General features: G+C 47.9%; 2 protein-coding genes across 5 annotated transcripts; both read left to right on the top strand.

Annotated features, from left to right (window-relative positions):
• Positions 1–1,810: 1,810 nt before the first annotated feature.
• Positions 1,811–8,134, top strand: LOC117847714 (sister chromatid cohesion 1 protein 1). Of its 4 annotated transcripts, none has more exons than XM_034728981.2 (20): positions 1,811–2,023; positions 2,197–2,265; positions 2,361–2,419; positions 2,510–2,554; positions 2,645–2,664; positions 2,763–2,839; positions 4,044–4,140; positions 4,220–4,301; positions 4,379–4,457; positions 4,578–4,741; positions 5,288–5,325; positions 5,445–5,594; positions 5,682–5,850; positions 5,957–6,024; positions 6,131–6,278; positions 6,350–6,446; positions 6,719–6,849; positions 6,968–7,052; positions 7,140–7,252; positions 7,672–8,134. In XM_034728981.2, the coding sequence occupies exons 1-20, from the start codon at positions 1,971–1,973 to the stop codon at positions 7,752–7,754; spliced, it is 1,827 nt and encodes a 608-aa protein (XP_034584872.1). In that variant the 5' UTR covers positions 1,811–1,970; the 3' UTR covers positions 7,755–8,134. The 4 variants fall into 4 exon arrangements, with proteins under 4 accessions (XP_034584872.1, XP_034584873.1, XP_034584869.1 ...); XM_034728982.2 differs by having other exon boundaries at positions 1,812–2,023; positions 5,960–6,024; XM_034728978.2 differs by having other exon boundaries at positions 1,812–2,023; positions 5,439–5,594.
• A 6,742-nt stretch (positions 8,135–14,876) lies between these two features.
• Positions 14,877–17,777, top strand: LOC117847234 (putative pentatricopeptide repeat-containing protein At3g47840). The gene has a single exon (XM_034728403.2). It carries the CDS (start codon positions 14,916–14,918, stop codon positions 17,082–17,084), a length of 2,169 nt encoding a protein of 722 aa, XP_034584294.1. The 5' UTR covers positions 14,877–14,915; the 3' UTR covers positions 17,085–17,777.
• Positions 17,778–18,698: the final 921 nt, after the last annotated feature.

Here is an 18,698-nt window from a genome sequence, read left to right as displayed (position 1 = left end):
TGGGGATCGGATCGTTGGTGCATCGTGTAAATAAAATCGGACTCGGACACAAAAAAATGGAATTTGCCCGTCGTCTTCCCATGTCTGTTCATGGGTTCTCTGATGATCCGGCCGCCCGTGCTCCCGCAACTTTGATGAGCCGGCAGATGAGCGGCCTAGCGCGATCCTGGGATATTCGAGCCGTGGTTGGGGGCTTGGGGCGAATGGATGAGCAGCGCGAGCTTTCGCACGCGCGGCCCACTAGGACCGTGTTTGTATCCGCTTATTTCCCGCTTATCGGTGGAAATAAGCCATAAGCCCACCCAAACGCTTTGATTATTTCCCGCTTGCTACGTAAGCCGCTTACTTCACAAGCTGGGAAACAACTGAAGACCGGCTTATTCTGTACGCAGGCCGGGAGGCGCTTCTGGGGCAAGCGACCGATTTTTCCCCCGCTACCCTCACCCACCGACGCCACCACCCGTCCGCCCCCGCGCCTCCCGCGACCACCGCCGGCTCCGTCCGCCGCCAGGTCCGGTCCGCCGCCTACAGATCCCGCCGCCGCCGCTCGGTCCCGTCCGCCGCCGCCGCTCCCGCGCCTCCCGTGACCGCCGCCGGCTCCCGTCCGCCGCCCGTTCCGGTCCGCCGCCCGGTCCCATCACCGGCTCCCGCAGCCTGCAGATCCCGCCGCCGCCGCTCGGTTTCCGTCCGCCGCCGCGCCTCCCGCGACCGCCGCCGGCTCCCGTCCGCCGCCCGTTCCGGTCCGCCGCCCGGTCCCATCACCGGCTCCCGCAGCCTGCAGATCCCGCCGCCGCCGCTCGGTTTCCGTCCGCCGCCGCGCCTCCCGCGACCGCCGCCGGCTCCCGTCCGCCGCCCGTTCCGGTCCGCCGCCCGGTCCCATCACCGGCTCCCGCAGCCTGCAGATCCCGCCGCCGCCGCTCGGTTTCCGTCCGCCGCCCGTTCCGGTCCGCCGCCCGGTCCCATCACCGGCTCCCGCAGCCTGCAGATCCCGCCGCCGCGCCTCCCGCAACCGCCGCCGGCTCCCGTCCGCCGCCCGATCCCGTCCGCCACCTGATCCCATCGCCGGCTCCCACCGCCGCCGCTCGGTTCCCGTCCACCGCCGCCCCCCCCCCCCCCCCCCCCCCCCCCCCGCGCCTCCTACGACCGTCGCCGGGCTTGGCCCCTGGCGGCTTGGCCCCCGCCGCCCGGCTTAGCCCCCACCGCCTGGCTTGGCCCCTGGCGGCTTAGGCATGTTGGTGCTCAATAATCAGTATAACCCAAAACACATTAGAAAGTACTCTAAATTTCTATTTCTTGTGAAACCAAAAGAAAGGAGCAATAATGCACAAGCAATGCACTTCCAGATCAACATTCATCTGCATTATAGTCTAGCAGTCAATTAAGCCCTGTATTCAAAAACTATAGGATATATTGTAAAGTATTTGCTATCATATGAATTTTGTATTATTGTAATGTAATTTCTATTTAACAAACTCCAAAGGTATTAGAAATGTTTTCTCCTCAGATTCACAATAAAAATAAGCTATTATCAGCCTTAGGGGCATTCATGTCAATTTACCAATCAGGACAGACAATCGACATAAAATAATCAGGATTGCCAAATACCCTACTTATTCAGACAGTAGATTCTCCAAACAGCAAACTTATCAGATAAGCTTGCTTGCCAGATAAGCGAGTTCCAGAAAAGCTTATACAAACAGCACCTGGGTGGCGGGGGGCACACGCCGTGGCGCGGAACTACCCCGATAGGTTACCAGTTTTGCCCTTCACGCGCGCGCGATTTCTCCGAGCCGCCCCCATTTCTTCCCCCACGAGACAAGCGCTCCCCTCTCCCAAAACCACCACGACCGACCAAAACCCCACTTCTCTCTCTCTCTCTCTCTCTCTCTCTCTCTCTCTCTCTCTCTCTCTCCGCCGCGTAGCGCCGCCCACCACCTCCTCCCCGTCCTCCCCTCGCCGCGCGATCGAGGATGTTCTACTCGCACCAGCTCCTCGCGCGGAAGGCGCCGCTCGGCCAGATATGGTGCGCCACCCCCCCCCCCCCCCAATTCGCGCGTCTCGATCGCCTCGTCGCGGCTCTAATTTCGCTCGTTCCCCTTGATTCCCACGTTTCCCTGCACTTTTCCGACTCGCTGCGCTTACTCCGCTCCTAATGCTGGTGGATTACGCCACTAATCGCGCCCGCTGTCGTTGCAGGATGGCGGCGACGCTCCACTCGAAGATCAACCGCAAGCGGCTCGACAAGCTCGACATCATCAAAATCTGGTGAGCGGATCGGCCCCCACCGGTTCGAATTCCGGCCGGTTTCTCTTGGATTCCTTTTGTTTTGCTGATTTTTGTTTGTGTGATTGTTGTTTTAGCGAGGAGATTTTGAACCCGTCGGTGCCCATGGCTCTGAGGCTCTCTGGGATCCTCATGGGTGAGTTCGATTTTGTTGGCGTCCCCAGCAATTTTTCCTCGCATTTTTCGGATGGGGTTTTTATGTGCTGTGCCCGAAATGCGTGAGCAGGTGGCGTGGTGATCGTGTACGAGAGGAAGGTGAAGCTTCTCTATGGTAAGTTGCTCTCTCTCTATTTTCTGGATATTTTTTATTTCTTAATGTTTTTGCCATCTCAAATTACTTGTGTGTTTCCTTTTCTCGCAGATGATGTGTCTCGGCTTCTGGTAAGAATTAGTTGAAATTTTTCCCAGATTATTTTCTGCATCCTGATTGATAGATTTGAATTCAGTTTGAGTTATTCTTGTGCTAACTTCTCGTGCAGATTGAGATCAACGAGGCATGGCGAATCAAACCGGCCACGGACCCCACCATCCTCCCCAAGGGTAAAGCCCAAGCTAAGTAAGTGAGCTCTTGGTCTCCATCCCTTTCTAAAAGCTTCTAGATGTTACATGTGGGTGTTGGGACCTTGTGCTTTGGCGTGTGAGTGCATACTGGTTATGTTGTTACTGAGGAGACTTGGTGTTTGTATCTCAGCTCTCCGAAAATGGAGATTGCTGTGTGAGTTCAGTCTGTGCTATGTTTATCTGATTGTTTGGATTGACGACTATTGTAATCTGGCTGGGATGTTCATGGAAGTTCATAGGAGAGAGATATGTTGTCAGATTGCTTGGATTGAATTGGTATGTGCTGCAATGTGTGTACTATGCGAAATGTAAGTGGGATTTACAGCTAGCTTGTGATTGCCGTGGTAGCCTGCCGTCCTTACTCACTTGGCTCTTGGTATGCTTGCTGATGATACTTGCATCTGGTGTCTGACTTATGACTCAAAATGATCTTCTTTCACCTGGCCTCATCAAGTCATCATCCAACTGTTTGCTCAAATTTTATCCAGGGGCACTGCATGTTTGGGGTAGACGGACTGTCTGACCTGGATGTTCTAGCTGTAGGTATAAGGGTCTCAGGCAGGGATTATTGGCCTCTGCATTTATTCAAATTCATTGAACATTTGCCAGTCTCAGTTCTGCTTTTGTAACCTTGCTTTGTTTTTTTATTCATTTTGGGACATGAGAATAGGATATGGTTTGCATTTCGCATATTTAGTTGCATCCCGGTCAGTTTTTCCTTCCAATATGTGAGCGTCTTTGTGTCATTGGAGTCCTTTTGGCCTCTTCTTTAGCTTGTCCGTTTACTGGGTAAACAATATGCTGTACATGAAAAATAATGCTATCTTCAAAGGGGCGTCCATCACCTTTGAGAACTGGAAATAAACATCTACTGTCATTATTACTTCTTACATTAGTACCATTGCATAACCCATTACAGCTGTAGTGTATCCCTTGGGAGTTTGTTTGAGAGTTAAATGTAATCTTTCCTGATATAACACCTTTTCTGGTTAAAAATTCTACGTACAATTTGACCTCATTGTTAGTGGCTCTTTCATAGCCAAAAGACCTCAGTTTCTCCCCTTCTGTGAATAGCATGGAATGTCTATGAACTGGTGATATAGGGAAGATTGTTCTTTGCTAAGAGTAAGAAAATAATGTGGCTTTCATAAAAATGAAAGAAATGTGGCATGCTTATCTGACATTGGAAATTCGTGCAGGTACGAAGCAGTAACGCTTCCAGAAAAAATTGTGAATATGGAGGTGGAACAGCCCATGATTTTCTCAGAGGCTGATGCTACCAGGTTCCGGGGAATGGTAATCCTAGGCAATTCTTTTCCTGACCTTGACCTGATTGTCTCCACTCGCCTGACTGAAATCTATCATGCCTGTTCAGCGATTGGATGATTTGGACGAACAGTATGTTAATGTCAACCTAGATGATGATGACTTCTCTCGTGCCGAACATCCTCACCAAGGTTTGTCTTTCTGCTCTTATGGATTTCTTTTGTGTTGCTTTAGGGAGTATTTTCTAACTCTAGGATATTTTTCTCAGCTGAGGCAGTGAATATCACCCTGGTCGATAATTTTGAGTCCGGGCTTGCAGAAACTGATGTGTTCAATCGTTTTGAGAGGTAATCAAAGCTACATACTTATTTTAATTTACCATTCTTTTATCATTTGCTGTTGTATGCTTCTTTTTCTTATTTTGTATCCAGTACAAATATAATTATGCAAAAATGCGTTGCATACAGATTTGACATAGCAGATGATGAGACCACAGTCAATATCACTCCTGACGAACACCCACAGGTTCCAAGTACTCTAGTTCCCTCCCCGCCTAGGCATGAAGACCCCCCTCAGCAAGAAGAGCCATATTATGCTGCCCCATCCCCTGTTCAAGAAGAACCTCAACAAGGTTAAATCAAGCACATGATTTACTCTATGGTGCTGTATGGAAACAAGCGTGGAGTTTTTTAAGACTAGAAATTTTTTGTTTCCAAATGATAACGATTTTCATGCCAATTATTCATTGACATGTTATTTAAGTCGAGTGAAACTTGTACCAAAAATTTTTCCAGTTTATGTTTCTTCCTGAAAGCTAATGGTAATTTGCAGACTCTGTTAGCAAATTCTGGATAAACTTTTGTTTAATGAAATATCTAAAATATTATTCATGCTTTATCACCCATTGCCTATGTACATACTCAAATGGCTACAGCAGAACTCTTTCAGATTAAGTGACTAGGGAGTGCACTCTTGGTTGCAACTACTGAGTCTGCTAACTGCTATATGGCATATCTTACCCTTTTTTTGGCATGCATTAGTTTCTCCCTTCATGATTTGTTTTCGGTTGACTAGTTACCTGATACTTTGACTGCTGAACATAATTTGACTACATGTGTTGTTGTATTAATGCCATGTTTGAAGTATCTTGTTTCAATTACTGATAGTTCTCTTGCAGGGGGTTCACTAGAGGAGCAAGAGGAACAAAAGATGAAGGTAAATATGATCCATGAAGCCTGATTACATCTAGGGTATAATCTATAGATGCAAAAGGGTTTGATTGTTTAGTTTGTTCTTTTTTACCTGAGCTAGCACTTTTCCTGGCACAGCAACAGCAACCACCTAAAGCATCAAAGCGGAAAGCACGTAGGAAACTCGACCAAGTGATTATGGACAATAACCAGATGATGATCCCAGGAAACATATATCAGACATGGCTGAAGGACGCATCTAGCCTTGTCTCAAAAAGGCGTAAAGTTAACAGCGTAAGTTTGGTTTGATTAACCTGTTTTCCTGGAAATTTCTGTGCCGTGCATTCTAATTAAGAAAAATGATGTTTATCATACTTGCAGAATTTTGATTTTATTCGATCAACCAAGATAAGCGATCTCATGGACATGCCCCCGGTTGCTCTAATGTCTTACTTGGACAAGTCATCCTCAGAATTATATTATCCTAAGCCACTTGTGCAGCTCTGGAAGGAATGCACTGCAGTCAACTGTGCAAAAGCTTCATCTTCAGGTCTGATCTCACTTCATAATTTATAATTGTCTCACTTGAAGAAATTGTACTATTAACATGCTAAATGCTTATTTAAAAACCTTTACTGTTTATTACTTTCTTAAAGCAGGGCAGCCACCATCATCACAAGAAAAACAGCCTAGAAACTCGACACCTCATGAATTTCCACCTCAGGTTATTCTAGACTCTTTATTTTCTTAAAAAAATAACACCCTTTCCCTATGAGCCAATCATCATTACTATTATTAGCTTTTTTCCTGATGAGTGATTGAATTTGCAGACTGAAGGAGAATATGAGATGGAAACAGGACCTCACCCAATGGACTTCACAGATGGCATTGAAAAACTCAGAGGAAACGTGAGTGCGGAGTATGACAGAGCTTACAATACTCTGCATAGTGACCATAGTGTTACTCCTGGAAGTCCTGGTAAGTTGAGAAATGAATAAGTTTAAGTTGTGCGTGCTTATAGACAGTCAATGACATAAATCCTTTACCAGGGTTAAGTCGGAGGTCTGGTTCGAGCTCTGGTGGCTCTGGACAGGGGTTTATACCATTGGATCCAGAAGTGCAATTGCCATCATCAGGAAGTGGAAGGTGACTGTTGACTAATAGTAATAGCATGTCACCTATATTAGTACTCTGAACTATGGTTATGTGATCTTTTGGTACTGAAAGAACTTGGCTATTTAAAGAATGCTTTCATGATCTCAACAGAATCTCCTTTTGTATATGCTTGTAAGTGTAGAAACTAAAGTGTAGAGTCTTCTTGATGAAGTGTCAGGCAAATAGAAAAATATCTAGCTCCCTTAGGTCCTTCGTTGTCTTGGTTAGGTTCTTATAGTGGCCATGCCATGGTTCTTGAGCAGGTCCAAGAGGAGGCAACATTCCTCTGGAAGAAGCTTGGGGAATCTTGATCCAGTTGATGAAGACTTTCCATTGGAGCAAGAAGTGAGGGACTTCAAGATGAGAAGGCTTTCAGATTTTGGGCCAACTCCTGGTTGGTTGCGTTTGTTTCCTTTATTCGCTATGTTATATATAAACATGTGAAACTGTTTTCTCGAGCATGTGAAACTGTTTGAACCAACATAGAATTAAACAGTTAACATTCGTTTCAGACCTTCTGGAAGAAACCGAACCAACTCAAACCCCATATGAGAAGCGCTCTGATCCTATCGACAAGGTCACAGAATCAATCCAGTCGTAAGTAGCCTGGGTAACTTAAGTTTGTTGAAGTGAATTACAACAGATGCGCATACATTATCTGATGCTAGAGCCATATTCATGTAGGCACCTCAAACTACATTTTGATACCCCAGGTGGACCGCAATCTGAGTCACTGAATCTGCTAGCTTCAGGGATGACCACAGCCAGGGCAGCTCGACTATTCTATCAAATGACTGGTATTTATTCCTCTATTTTGCTTATACCAGAAAACATATAGTGTGGTTGATCGAGTAAATAGTGGTTGCACTGACATGATTTTTAAAAGTTATGCTAGCATTGTTGGCTTAATGCCTATTCGATGTTTCTGTAATTAGTTCGGCTTTACACTTTGGACGCTATGCAAGCATGCGTTACATCAAGGTTACTCAGCTGATATTGCCACAAAATTCGGCACCCTTTCTTTGAACCTATAACTTTATGGCTCCACACAGTTTTCTAATAATTTTGGCAAGTAATAGTTCTGACAAGTTTCACACTATCCTACACTATGCCGGCCAGATAACTTGTGCTCACTGAGTTTGCTTGAAATGTTTTACACTAGAGGAATGGCTAATCGGAAGTTTATCATAGCACTCACTCAATGTTTGTTCTGCAGTTTTGGCAACTTTTGATTACATCAAGGTTACTCAGCTGGAACCGTACGGGGACATCTTGATCTCCAGGGGAGTGAAGATGTGAACTGGTGCTGCAATGTTGCGAACAGTTTTGCTGCGGAGGTTCTTGCAGTGCACACATCCGTGTTAATATTTACGGCAGTTACATTTTGCACAGGAGGTCTTGTAGGATATATTATTATTGCTTATGCTGAAGAGAAGGAAAGGAAGCAAAGTGACAAGGCAGTAGATTTGTGTTATTGTTTATGCTGAAGAGAAGGAATAGAAGCAAAGTTATAAGGCAGTAGATTTGTGTTAAGTCACAGGAATGTTCTAAGCTATGTTGATAGGAAGCAAGTTATAGGATTGAAATCACATGACACATTGACATATATAGACAGGTGTTTACTGCGCTGCGCAGGCATATTAGGTTTCTTTGGTTCTATACTACTTATGGTTCAGGAAGGGTAGTGTAGCTAATCTTACCACTTTATACCTTGATTATTTATGCACCGCGTTGGGGACAGCACCGTTCTTGTTTGCCCTTCATTCTGATATTACCACCTCGACACTGCATATCTAGATGTAATATGCCTGATAATCATTAATTGCTAAAAAAAAGCTTAGCCTATCTGTTTTCGGATGTTTACGTGCTAAACTCCGTTTATATTTTTAAAAAAAACTTATCTGGTGTGTACACGTGTACACGGTACGCCCATATCCGATCGCGTGGGTCCGCCCCTGAGCTGGGCCGTGGGCCGTGCCCGTGAAATACGGACATATGTCCGCTTACAACTCTTCTTTAACCACGATTAACTACCTGCCCTAATATATACGCGACCGCTTAAACCGATATCTCTCCCCTCTCCTCTCTTTCTTCCTCTTCTCTTAACCTCTTTCCTTTCTTGGCCCCCCTCTCCTAACATCTTTCCGTTCTTGGCCTATTATCCGATCTATCTACTTTCCGATTTCCATGGAGGCTGCTGTCGTGCAGGAGGAGCAGCACCATGAGCTGGCCCCGCAGCTGCAGTTCCCTCCTGGCTACCACTTCGTGCCGACCGAGCAGGAGCTCCTCAGCTACCTCCGCAGCAAGATCGAGGGCCAGGAGCAGCCTCTCGCCGTCATCAACGAGGTCGCCATCCTCGACTGGCAGCCCGGCAGCCTCGTCGGTAAGCAAATTAATTAAACGCCTCTACATGCACGGTTGCGTTGCATCTGCTTAATTGCTGTGGTCCGATCCGACCCGTGTGCGTATGCGATGCGTGTAGAGGCGTACAAGGGGTACGGAGAGAACAAGTGGTACTTCTTCACGGTCAGGGAGCCGTCGTCGTCGAACAAGGAGGAGGAGCCCAACCGGAAGGTGAGGGTGCCGGGCGTCAAGGCGACGTGGAAGGCGACGGGGAGCGTGGCGCCCATCGCGGCGGCGAGAGCCAAGCAGCAGGACGACGGCGGGAAGCCCGCCGAGGAGGAGGAGGAGGAGGAGAAGGTCATCGTGGGCACCAAGAGGGTGCTCATCTACCAGTCCAGCGACGCCGAGGAGGATGGCAAGTGGAGCATGCACGAGTACATCTTGAAAGGCCACGCCAAGGTACGCACGCATATACATATATGTGTGCCACTCACGCGCACACTTTTTCAGAGTGAGCATTATTTGTTTGCGATGGATGAAAATATTGTTAGTACATAAATAAATGTTATAATTTACTATTCCATCAATCCGTGATCCCACGCGGATTAATAATTTTGAGAGACAGGGGTATTCAAAATTTACATATAAATAATTAGCACACATACCTAATAATCAAAATTATTTACATTATGTTGTCTCTAATATATTAAATATTATAACACAATACTCATAGATACACATGTACTTATTAGTCAGCTACGATAGCTTTATTAGTTAGTAATTACTCTATACATTTTTTATTCATATTCATAGTTTTTTCACTTTGCATTGCACCTCCATATATGTTTGATACGTGTTCAATTGAAACCTTTGAGCTATGTGTTTAATATGGAAATTATTATTCTCATCACTTCATCCCTACGTATATACATAGTCTACATGGTGGCACACATCAAGCTTGTATAGCTTGAGTTAGTAGGTTTTATATTAACAACGATAAAGGTTAGTAATTTTGTAACATATATTGGTGTATTTTTGGATTTTTTTTAATAACATGTGTGTAATTTAGATTCATATTTAAAGATACTAGAGGCTATTTGTTTATTGATATAACAGGCATGGTAGTATACTAATATATATATATATATATATATATATATATGCAAATTTAGGGGTTAAGTTATTTTTTATAGTGGCATATGTGGGTAATTTAGATAAAATATTGGGGGTTACTTTGGTTTATATTTTATAATGGTAGAGTTGATTACTTTAGACATACATTTAGGGGTTACCTCAGACTAATTTCATAATGGCAGAGGTGTGTAATTTTTTAGAAAACATAATAAATCCAGTTGCTATGACGATTCGAACTACTGGATTGATGGCCGAATGTTTTAATTTTTTATGAGAATTTCTAAAATTTATTTTTTTTTTCAGGACATCTTGTGAGAATTAACTGGAGGCTCCAAAGGGAGTCTAAAATTAGTAATAGTGAGATCGGATGGCAAATATTAGGAGCTATGCATTAAAGAGGACTAAAGCAATTTTGGAAACAAAAAATGCAACTTTCTATTATCAACCACAAACTTTGTCATTTTTCTAACCATTGGATTGAAATCCATTTAGATTCATCCTTCCATGATAGAAAAATGAGATAAATTTGCAATTAATCTTAAATATTTTATTTATCCACCTAGAACATTTTTTCTTAAATTATGACATAATCTGGCAAAATTTTGCCAAAGATCTGTTTGCCATATTTTTTTGGAACTAGGACTTCACTACTGGAACATTTTTTTTGAACCAAAACATTACAAATTAGACATAATCTTTGCCAAAAAAATCTATCGGATAAATAACGCTTCTAAAAAAAACACTAGTTTCTAAAAAAACAACTCTTAATTCCAACTTCCAAGACACGTTTCCATCTCGGAGCTTGCAGCGTCAGCCCCGTGGCTTACCTGATTGGTCTAAAAAAATTTAGCGTATAGTAGGTGTGATGGGCACGATTCCCTTCTGCTGTTCTGTCTCGTAGCTTACCTGATTGGCAATTAAAGATTAAATTGCCCACTTTAATCTATGTTTGTATGTATATATTGATTGTTTTCGATGACATTCATGCAGATAGGGCAGTATGCCCTGTGCTCGATTCAAAGGAAGCAGCACTCGGACACCGTGGACAACGCCGGCGAGGGCACCAGCAGCCGCAAGAGAACTAAGGCCACTAACGGGGATCCGGGGAAGGCTAAGAAGAGGAGGACAACGAAGCCAGATACTCAACCAGAGGGATTGCTGCTGCAGCAACTACAAGAGACAGGATCCATCGAGGCACCACTGAAACAGAAATCCAGGATAAGGAGAACTGCTACAAAGAGAAAGAATAAGGCTTCCGTGCAAGATGATGAGGGACAGCAGCACCAGGAAGTAGCACCCGTCAGCTCCGTCAAGCCGCCATTGACGCCGCCCCAGCAAGCTCCTTCCCAGGCGTTGCAGCAAAGTGCTCCGCTCCTTTTCGCCGCACCGCTGCAGGGATACACATCACCCACAGATGGAATGCTCGGAGCTTCTGCCCCGATGCATGAAGAAGGCAGACGTGCGAACAGCTTCCAGTACGACGATGACATGCCCCTGTCCGACCTCGACCTCGAGAACATTATGACATTGTGCGAGCAAGAGGAGCGGCCACAGAGTTTCGCCGACAATGAGTTTATTACAGGCAGCCATGCTCAGTATCAACAATGCTATCAACAAGATGATCACGATATGTTTGGAGACCACGATCAGTATCTTTACCCAGAGCTGCAGAATTTCCCGGGCAACATTACACAGAACAACAGCAGCTGGAATCAAGGTCAGCTTCAGAATTACCAGCAGGAGATTATTGGAGGTGCCTTTGCAGCACCAGACCTTCAGCATACAGATGCTCAACACTATGGCCAATCGCCTTACGGGCAGCTGTGCTACAGCTCTCCGCTTCCACAAACAGGTCACTATTCGTCTGACCACTTCACGGGGAGTGTTGAGGGTGACAGTGCTGCTTCCGGAAGCGATGGTGATATGGGTCTTACTGCTGCTGAGCTCTTTGCTATCGACGCGTTACGTGACTATGATCCTCAGGACTGCGTGGGCGCACAGGGTAGTGGGAGCAATCCAGAAGCCTTTCAGCGTCAGGATAAGCTGCTGTGGCCTTGTGGACAACAGCAGCATGCTGCCAGTGGCCACGGGGGCGATGGGCCGCCACCCTCTCGCTGTGCCTCTGAATTCTGGGAAAGATGATGAGGTGCTGGTCGTGGCGGGTATTTTTACGGTCCTTGGAAGGTAAAAGAAGGTGCTAAAGATGTTAGTGACGAGTGACGACCTTCCTGTTGGTATAATTTTGCAGTAACTTTTTATACCTTCCAAGGACCGTAAAAACAGCCTTCTATGCGTGGTGGAGATTGCTGTGCGGTGGAGACTTTGTTCTAGTTATTAAGTTATTACGAAATCTTTTTTGCAAGTTAGTTAGATTAAGTGTCTATGAACTAGAAATCCTAGTATTTGCATTTTCCAGTTAAAAGTAGTAGAGATCGAGTCGTGTGCTATATATGTTTGGCCTACCAAGACTGTTTCATAAGCTTGCTTGGTCTGTGCAGTTTTGTGGTTCCTCCCACATGGAATGTAAAAACTACCTTGTGGTGGTTATGGTTGTTGTTGGGCGACCGGGAGCTTTGCTAATAGTTGTGGACAATGGTAATACATAGGTGTCCCTCTTTAAAATTAGCTCTGTTTAGTGTTTAGGAGTATTTGTCAACATGATCTATCTAGCATTACCTACCGTGTTCCTTATATATATTATTTACTTGGGATAAAGTAGTGCAGAGGCGTATGCTATATATGTTTGTGATCTGCTAAAGTCTGTGCCTGCTAATTGATGATAGTATTAGCTACAAAATTGAGTGTGATTATCTTTGTATTTTCAACGAGGGAGTTATTGATAGTACATAGCTGTTGTTACATTATTCAGATGAATTATTCGGCGCTTTGTCACCCAAACTTTTCTGGATTGATTCCTGTGGTCGAGTTTCATATATTTATCCAAATAGGAAAAGGAATCTACTTATATCGTATTCAAAATCCACTAGAGCCTGAATTGAAATTCGATTTTTACAATAGATTGTGCGCACTGAGTTTGTGCGACTTAAAACATATATACGTGCTTTGTCAAATTAACACTTGAAGTAGTCGCCACCTTCCCCACCCAAACCAAACCTTGCTACCACCAGGCTACCAGCTGCGTCTTTCCTCTTCTGCCACCGGATCATGCACCTCCTCACTCCTCAGGGCTTCCGCGCGAGCGGGCGGGGGCTGAGCACCCGGAACCGGACGGAGTTCGCCACGGGCACGAGCTGGAACACGCCGCGCTCGGCGCGGCGCGCCTGGTACCTCCCGAGCGCGGCGCTGATGGTGGCGACGTGCGCCCTGAGCCCCTGATGCTGGGAAGGTGCTGCCTGTACGCGTCCCACCCGTGTATCCCTGGGATCTTGTAGTACGTCTCCGTGATGAGGCGCAGCTCCTTGCTGAGGATGAGCTCGCGGCCCAGCGGGGTGACCCTGACCAAGCCGCTGGCTCCACGCCCGTGCAGCCTCGTGCCGAACTCGTCGCAGCGGCAGTACTTGAACCGCCTGCTCCGGAGCTTGAATATGAATACTACTGTCGTCATTGTAGAAGCTTGCTGCTGCTGAAACCATATCTGATTAGACCCCTTCTTGACGTGCTGTTCTTAGTATGTCCTTGACTGAGTCCTCGTGCGTTTCAGACGTGCGGTCCTCGGCGATCAGCGCCGGCTTGACAAGGCAAGTTAGAAAAAAAAAATCGATCGATCGATCGCCGCCACAACTAGGACGTACGCGATCGCGTCGCTTGGCGATGAGCACCTGCCGCAGGTATGCATCAGGCAGCACGATCAATCTCCTATCCTTCTGGACGATACTAGATTCAGTAGCCTATCAATCTGATCGACACATGCATCGGTTTCAGTTCGTCCCCTAGTAGCTACTCCATGCAAGTATTTCCCTTCTGCGACGAGACTTCGTGCATGTGTGCCGACCAATTGAGCTTTAATTAATTTGGTAGGTCTTCAGGACAGCAGCAGCAAGCTTCTACAATGACGACAGTAGTATTCATATTCAAGCTCCGGAGCAGGCGGTTCAAGTTCTGCCGCGGCGACGAGTTCGGCACGAGGCTGCACGGCCGCGGCGCGGCCGGCGCCGCGGTGAGGTGCACCCCGCTGGGCCGCGAGCTGGTCCTCAGCACGGAGCTGCGCCGCATCACGCTGACATGCTCCAAGGTCCCCGAGATGCGCGAGTGGGGCGCGACCAAGCAGCACCTGCCCAGCATCAGGGCGCACGCCGCCACCATCAGGGCCGCGCTCGAGAGGTACCAGGCGCGCCGCGCCGCGCGCGGCGCGTTCCGGCTCGAGCTCGAGCCTGTGGAAGACTGCGTCTCGTTCCGGGTGATTAGCCCCCTGTACGGCCTGCCTCCGCCCGCTCGCGAGGAGGCCCGAAGGAGGTGCAGGGTCCAGCGAGAGAGGAGGAGGTTGAAGCGCGCGGCAGCTGCAGGTTCGTCCGTACCCGAGAGGCCGCCGGTGATGGCGAATGAATTATAGGTCGTGTGCTGTGGTGCTAAAGGTGACGACTTCTTGTGTAGAGAACGTGAAAATATTGCTGTGATGATAATTGCTGACAAACAAAAACAGTTTGGCAAAATATCCTTTTCTTAGACGCCTATGTCTTTGTTCTGTGTTGCGTGGCACCGGCGTCACGTACGGCGTTGGACCTCCGACGCTACACGCCGCAGCGCGTACCCTACCTTTCCTGCGTGGCACCGTCGTCGTGCTACCAAGCCCGGCTCCAGCTGCCCGACACACGCCGCTGATCTCTTCCAGTGTCATCATCCCGACACCACCGGCCACCAGCAGACCCGGCGGTCTCCACGGACAGTGGGCTGTAAAGCATTCAAACCAACGATGGGCTTAATTGCCGCGGCATGATACTTTCCAGCCCAAAACTCCAAACGCGGGCCCGAATCCCAGACCGCAGTTGTATCAAGCACACCGTCTTCGACGGCGACGGTACGTACATGCGCCCCAGCACCAGCAGCAGCACGAAGCAGCGGAGCACCGTCAGGTTCCGGCGGAGGGCCGGTCTACGTAACGGCGGCGGGAGGAGGAGGGTCTGGACCGACTCCCGCCCGCCACTGCTTCCAATGCTGAGGCAACTGGTCCGATCGGGCAAGCTCGCGGACGCGAGGTGCCTATTCGACGCAACGCCGCACCGCGACGAGGTCGCCTACGCCACGCTCCTCGCGGGCTATGCGGCCGCTGCCGACTTCCCCAGCGCGATGGAGCTCTTCTCCCGCCTCCGCGCCTCCTCCCCGCCCCACGCGGCAGCGGACCCGTTCGTCCTCAGCCCCGTCTTCAAGGCGTGCGCTTCCGCTGCCGCGGCCGCCGATGCCGGGATCCTCCGGCATGCCGCGGCGCTGCACGCGTTCGCCGTCCGCTCATCGGCCGTCTCCTCCGTGTTCGTCTCCACGGCGCTCGCGGACGCGTACGCCAAGGGCGGCCGCCTCGACCTGGCGCTCCAGGTGTTCGACGAAATGCCGTGCAAGAACGTGGTCTCGTGGACCACGCTCGTCGCCTCGCTGGCGCGGGCCGGCCGCCGCCACGACGCGCTCCGCCGCTTCGCCGAGATGCGGGCCTCCGGCGTGGCCTGCGACTCCCACGCCTACGCGGCCGCGCTCACGGCGTGCGCCGACGCGGGGCTGCTGCCGCGCGGGCGCGAGGTGCACGCGCTCTGCGCCAAGCTCGGACTCGACGCCACGCCCTACGTCGCCAACACGCTCGCTACGCTGTACGCGCGATTCGGCGACGTGGACCGCGCGCTAGCCGCGGTCAGCCGCATGGGCTCGCGCGACGTTGCCGCGTGGACAACACTGATCGCCTCCTACGTCCAGACCGGCCGTGAAGAGGAAGCCATCGAGGCGTTTGTCAGAATGCTTCACGACGAGTCATCAAATTCTGCGGCACCCAATGAGTACACTTTCTCTGCCGTTATTGCTGCGTGTGCAAATATTGAACGTGTCTGTCTTGGAGAGCAGTTACATGCACAAGCTGCACAGAGAGGGCTATCTCATTCCCGCTCTGTGGCGAATTCCCTTGCCAAACTCTATGCGCGCTGTGGCCGTCTTTCAGCTGCTCATGATGTGTTCCGGGGGAGTATTGTCAAGGATGTTGTCTCTTGGAGCGCAATTATATCAGGATATGCACAGGAAGGCTTTGCAGAGGAGGCTTTTGCCTTGTTCTCAGAAATGAGGCATCATAGCAGTTGCCCTCGGCCGAATGAGTTTACTCTTGCCAGTCTCTTGAGTGTGTGTGCAAGTGCTGCAGCAATGGATGCCGGACGCCAGCTGCACGTACTCGCTGTGGCTGCTGGACTTGAACACCATGCGATGGTCAGGAGTTCGCTCATTGACATGTATGGAAAGAGTGGTAGCATGTCAGATGCTGATCTTGTATTTTCCAACCGCACTAGCGATGATGTGATCTCATGGACTGCTATGATCGTTGGGCATGCTGAGCATGGTCACAGCAAAGAGGCACTTGAACTGTTTGAGGAAATGTGCCGTGTCGGGCTAAAGCCAGACCATGTTACATTCATTGGTGTACTCACTGCTTGCTCTCATGCAGGGGAAGTTGAGCTTGGGTTGAAATACCTCAATGCAATGAGCAAAAGGTATGGAGTTGAACCTTCAAAGGAGCATTATGGTTGTGTTGTTGATTTGTTGGGCAGAGCTGGTAGAATACATGAGGCTGAGGAGTTGATTGGAAGAATTGCTGCCAATGAAAGAGATGGTGTGGTTTGGACATCTTTGCTTAGGGCATGTGCAGCTCGAGGTGCAGAGGAAACTGGAAAGAAAGCTGCCGAGAGGGTATTGCAGGCAGAGCCATGGGGTTCAGGAGCACATGTGGTAATGGCAAACCTCTATGCCAGCAAAGGGCAGTGGCGTGAGGCAGCCCAGGAACGCCATTTGATGAAGCAGAAAGGTGTTGTAAAAGGGGCAGGTTGGTCATCTGTCGAAGTTGGAGGGGAGGACAGAGGGGTCGGAGTGTTTGTTTCAGGAGACCGGACAAATCCCCAGGACAATGCCATCTATCTAATGCTTGACTTGATGTACTACGGAGCTGGAATGGTTCGCCATATCCCTGATCAGTTGCATTTAGGATCTGAAGTGGAGCTAACAGTTAACTGAGTAATCCTGAAAGAATCAGTTACTGCAAGGGAGAAGTTTACAAGTGTCCTTACCATGATGTAACATCCCATTTACAGGACATATAAGGTTTGGTCATTTCATTTCTTTTGTGCTACTGCTTTGTGGGAAATCTGAATACTAATGCTGGATCTGGATACATGCCTTGATAAGGTGGCTGCAACATTTAGCATTTCAGACATGCAGGGTGCTGTGGTGCACTGAATTCCAGTCCAATCAAGTATTCTAAAAAAGGAATTATATTCCAATCAAACTAAAGCAGCTGTGGTGCATTGATTTCTGCATCAGACTCGTATTAGTCTACCAAACTGATGTAACATTGGTGCATTGCCCAGTGGCTCCGAGAGAAGCATGAATGTGACTAGCTGCCTGATGAACTTTTTTACAGAAAAAGCATCCTGGTTGTTCAGGTTGTATTCATCATTCTTGTGAAGGGAGCCCGGCCACCACATGGAAGGAAACTCACTTTCTTTCTTTCGTTTTCAAAAAAGGAGGCAATTCACTTTCACAATAACATTTCCATATTCCGTGCTGCAGTGCTCTGTAATTTGTATAGAGATGGTAAATTGTTTCTTGACTGACTTGTTGATTCCTTGGTCTATGTTCTTGTAAAGGCTGATAATGTCAATCCTCATGCTACAATAATAGAGGGGTTACTTTTATCCCTTGTGCCAACTGATCATATGATATTTTTACAATGTTGACAATAGATAGATGCCTATTCTATTGTACAACCTTTTGACTTTTGTCTCTGTGTTGAATGCCATCTCTTGGTGCAAATTTCCTGTGTCTGGTTTCATGAGCTAGATGCTATCAGATGTGTGTGTTTCCTGTTAATTTTTGAAGAATCAAGTACGCTGGTTTCATGAGTAGTAATTGAATGGAATCTGGATATTCAAAGTGCACGGGGAATTTTTGCCATGGGATCAATCAGCAAAGCAGCACTGTAAATCCCCTTTTGGATATGATTATTGCATCTCTCTTTTGTATATATCTTTGCAGGAAGCAGGTGAGGCCCAGAGCAGAAGCTAGCTGCACTAACTACGCATTATATTTGGGCAATGGTAGGGTTAGGGTAGGAGCACTTGGGGTTAGAAAGGAACAAAAATCCCCGGTGATAGATACTAATGGAGTGGTAGCAATGATGCCGCTTTGGTGATGGAGCTTAGCTTAGGCTCCGGGAGACGCTTTAACTAACCCCCATCCTACTCATCTCTCCATCCACAGCCGTTTACAAAGCTTTATCCGGCTGTGACTCCGAGGCACCAAACCAGGGCAGGCCCTACCCGGAATCATAAGCCATGACTATGTCTCAAAAGCGCCTCAGGTCCGTAGTATCACACTGGCACTACTCTAATCTCTGCAATGATGGAGTCAGAGCCGCCCGATCGATCAGCTTCTCCAAATTGCACTACTGGTAGAAAGAATAAAAGGGAACAGATCATCACTAATCAAACGATCAAGGACAAAGCAAAGCTACCGCTCTAGTATCTACTTAGTAATAGTTTACTATTATCACTACACCTCCTTCCCTAACCTTCTAGAAATGAAAAGAAAGTAAAAAAAAAAAGATTTCTTTGCTTTCATGTGTAGCAC

This window comes from Setaria viridis, chromosome 3 (genome assembly GCF_005286985.2).
Source record: "Setaria viridis chromosome 3, Setaria_viridis_v4.0, whole genome shotgun sequence".
Classification (NCBI taxonomy): domain Eukaryota; kingdom Viridiplantae; phylum Streptophyta; class Magnoliopsida; order Poales; family Poaceae; genus Setaria; species Setaria viridis.
Note: the sequence above shows the minus strand (reverse complement) of the source record. Positions and strands in the feature narration are given on the sequence as shown.

Coding starts and splice junctions, on each gene's coding strand:
- LOC117847234 (XM_034728403.2), top strand. CDS start 14,916: ATGCGCCCCAGCACCAGCAGCAGCACGAAGCAGCGGAGCACCGTCAGG.
- LOC117847714 (XM_034728978.2), top strand. CDS start 1,971: ATGTTCTACTCGCACCAGCTCCTCGCGCGGAAGGCGCCGCTCGGCCAG. Junction 2,024..2,196: donor GCGCCGCTCGGCCAGATATG/GTGCGCCACCCC, acceptor CTGTCGTTGCAG/GATGGCGGCGACGCTCCACT. Junction 6,025..6,130: donor CTCATGAATTTCCACCTCAG/GTTATTCTAGAC, acceptor TTGAATTTGCAG/ACTGAAGGAGAATATGAGAT.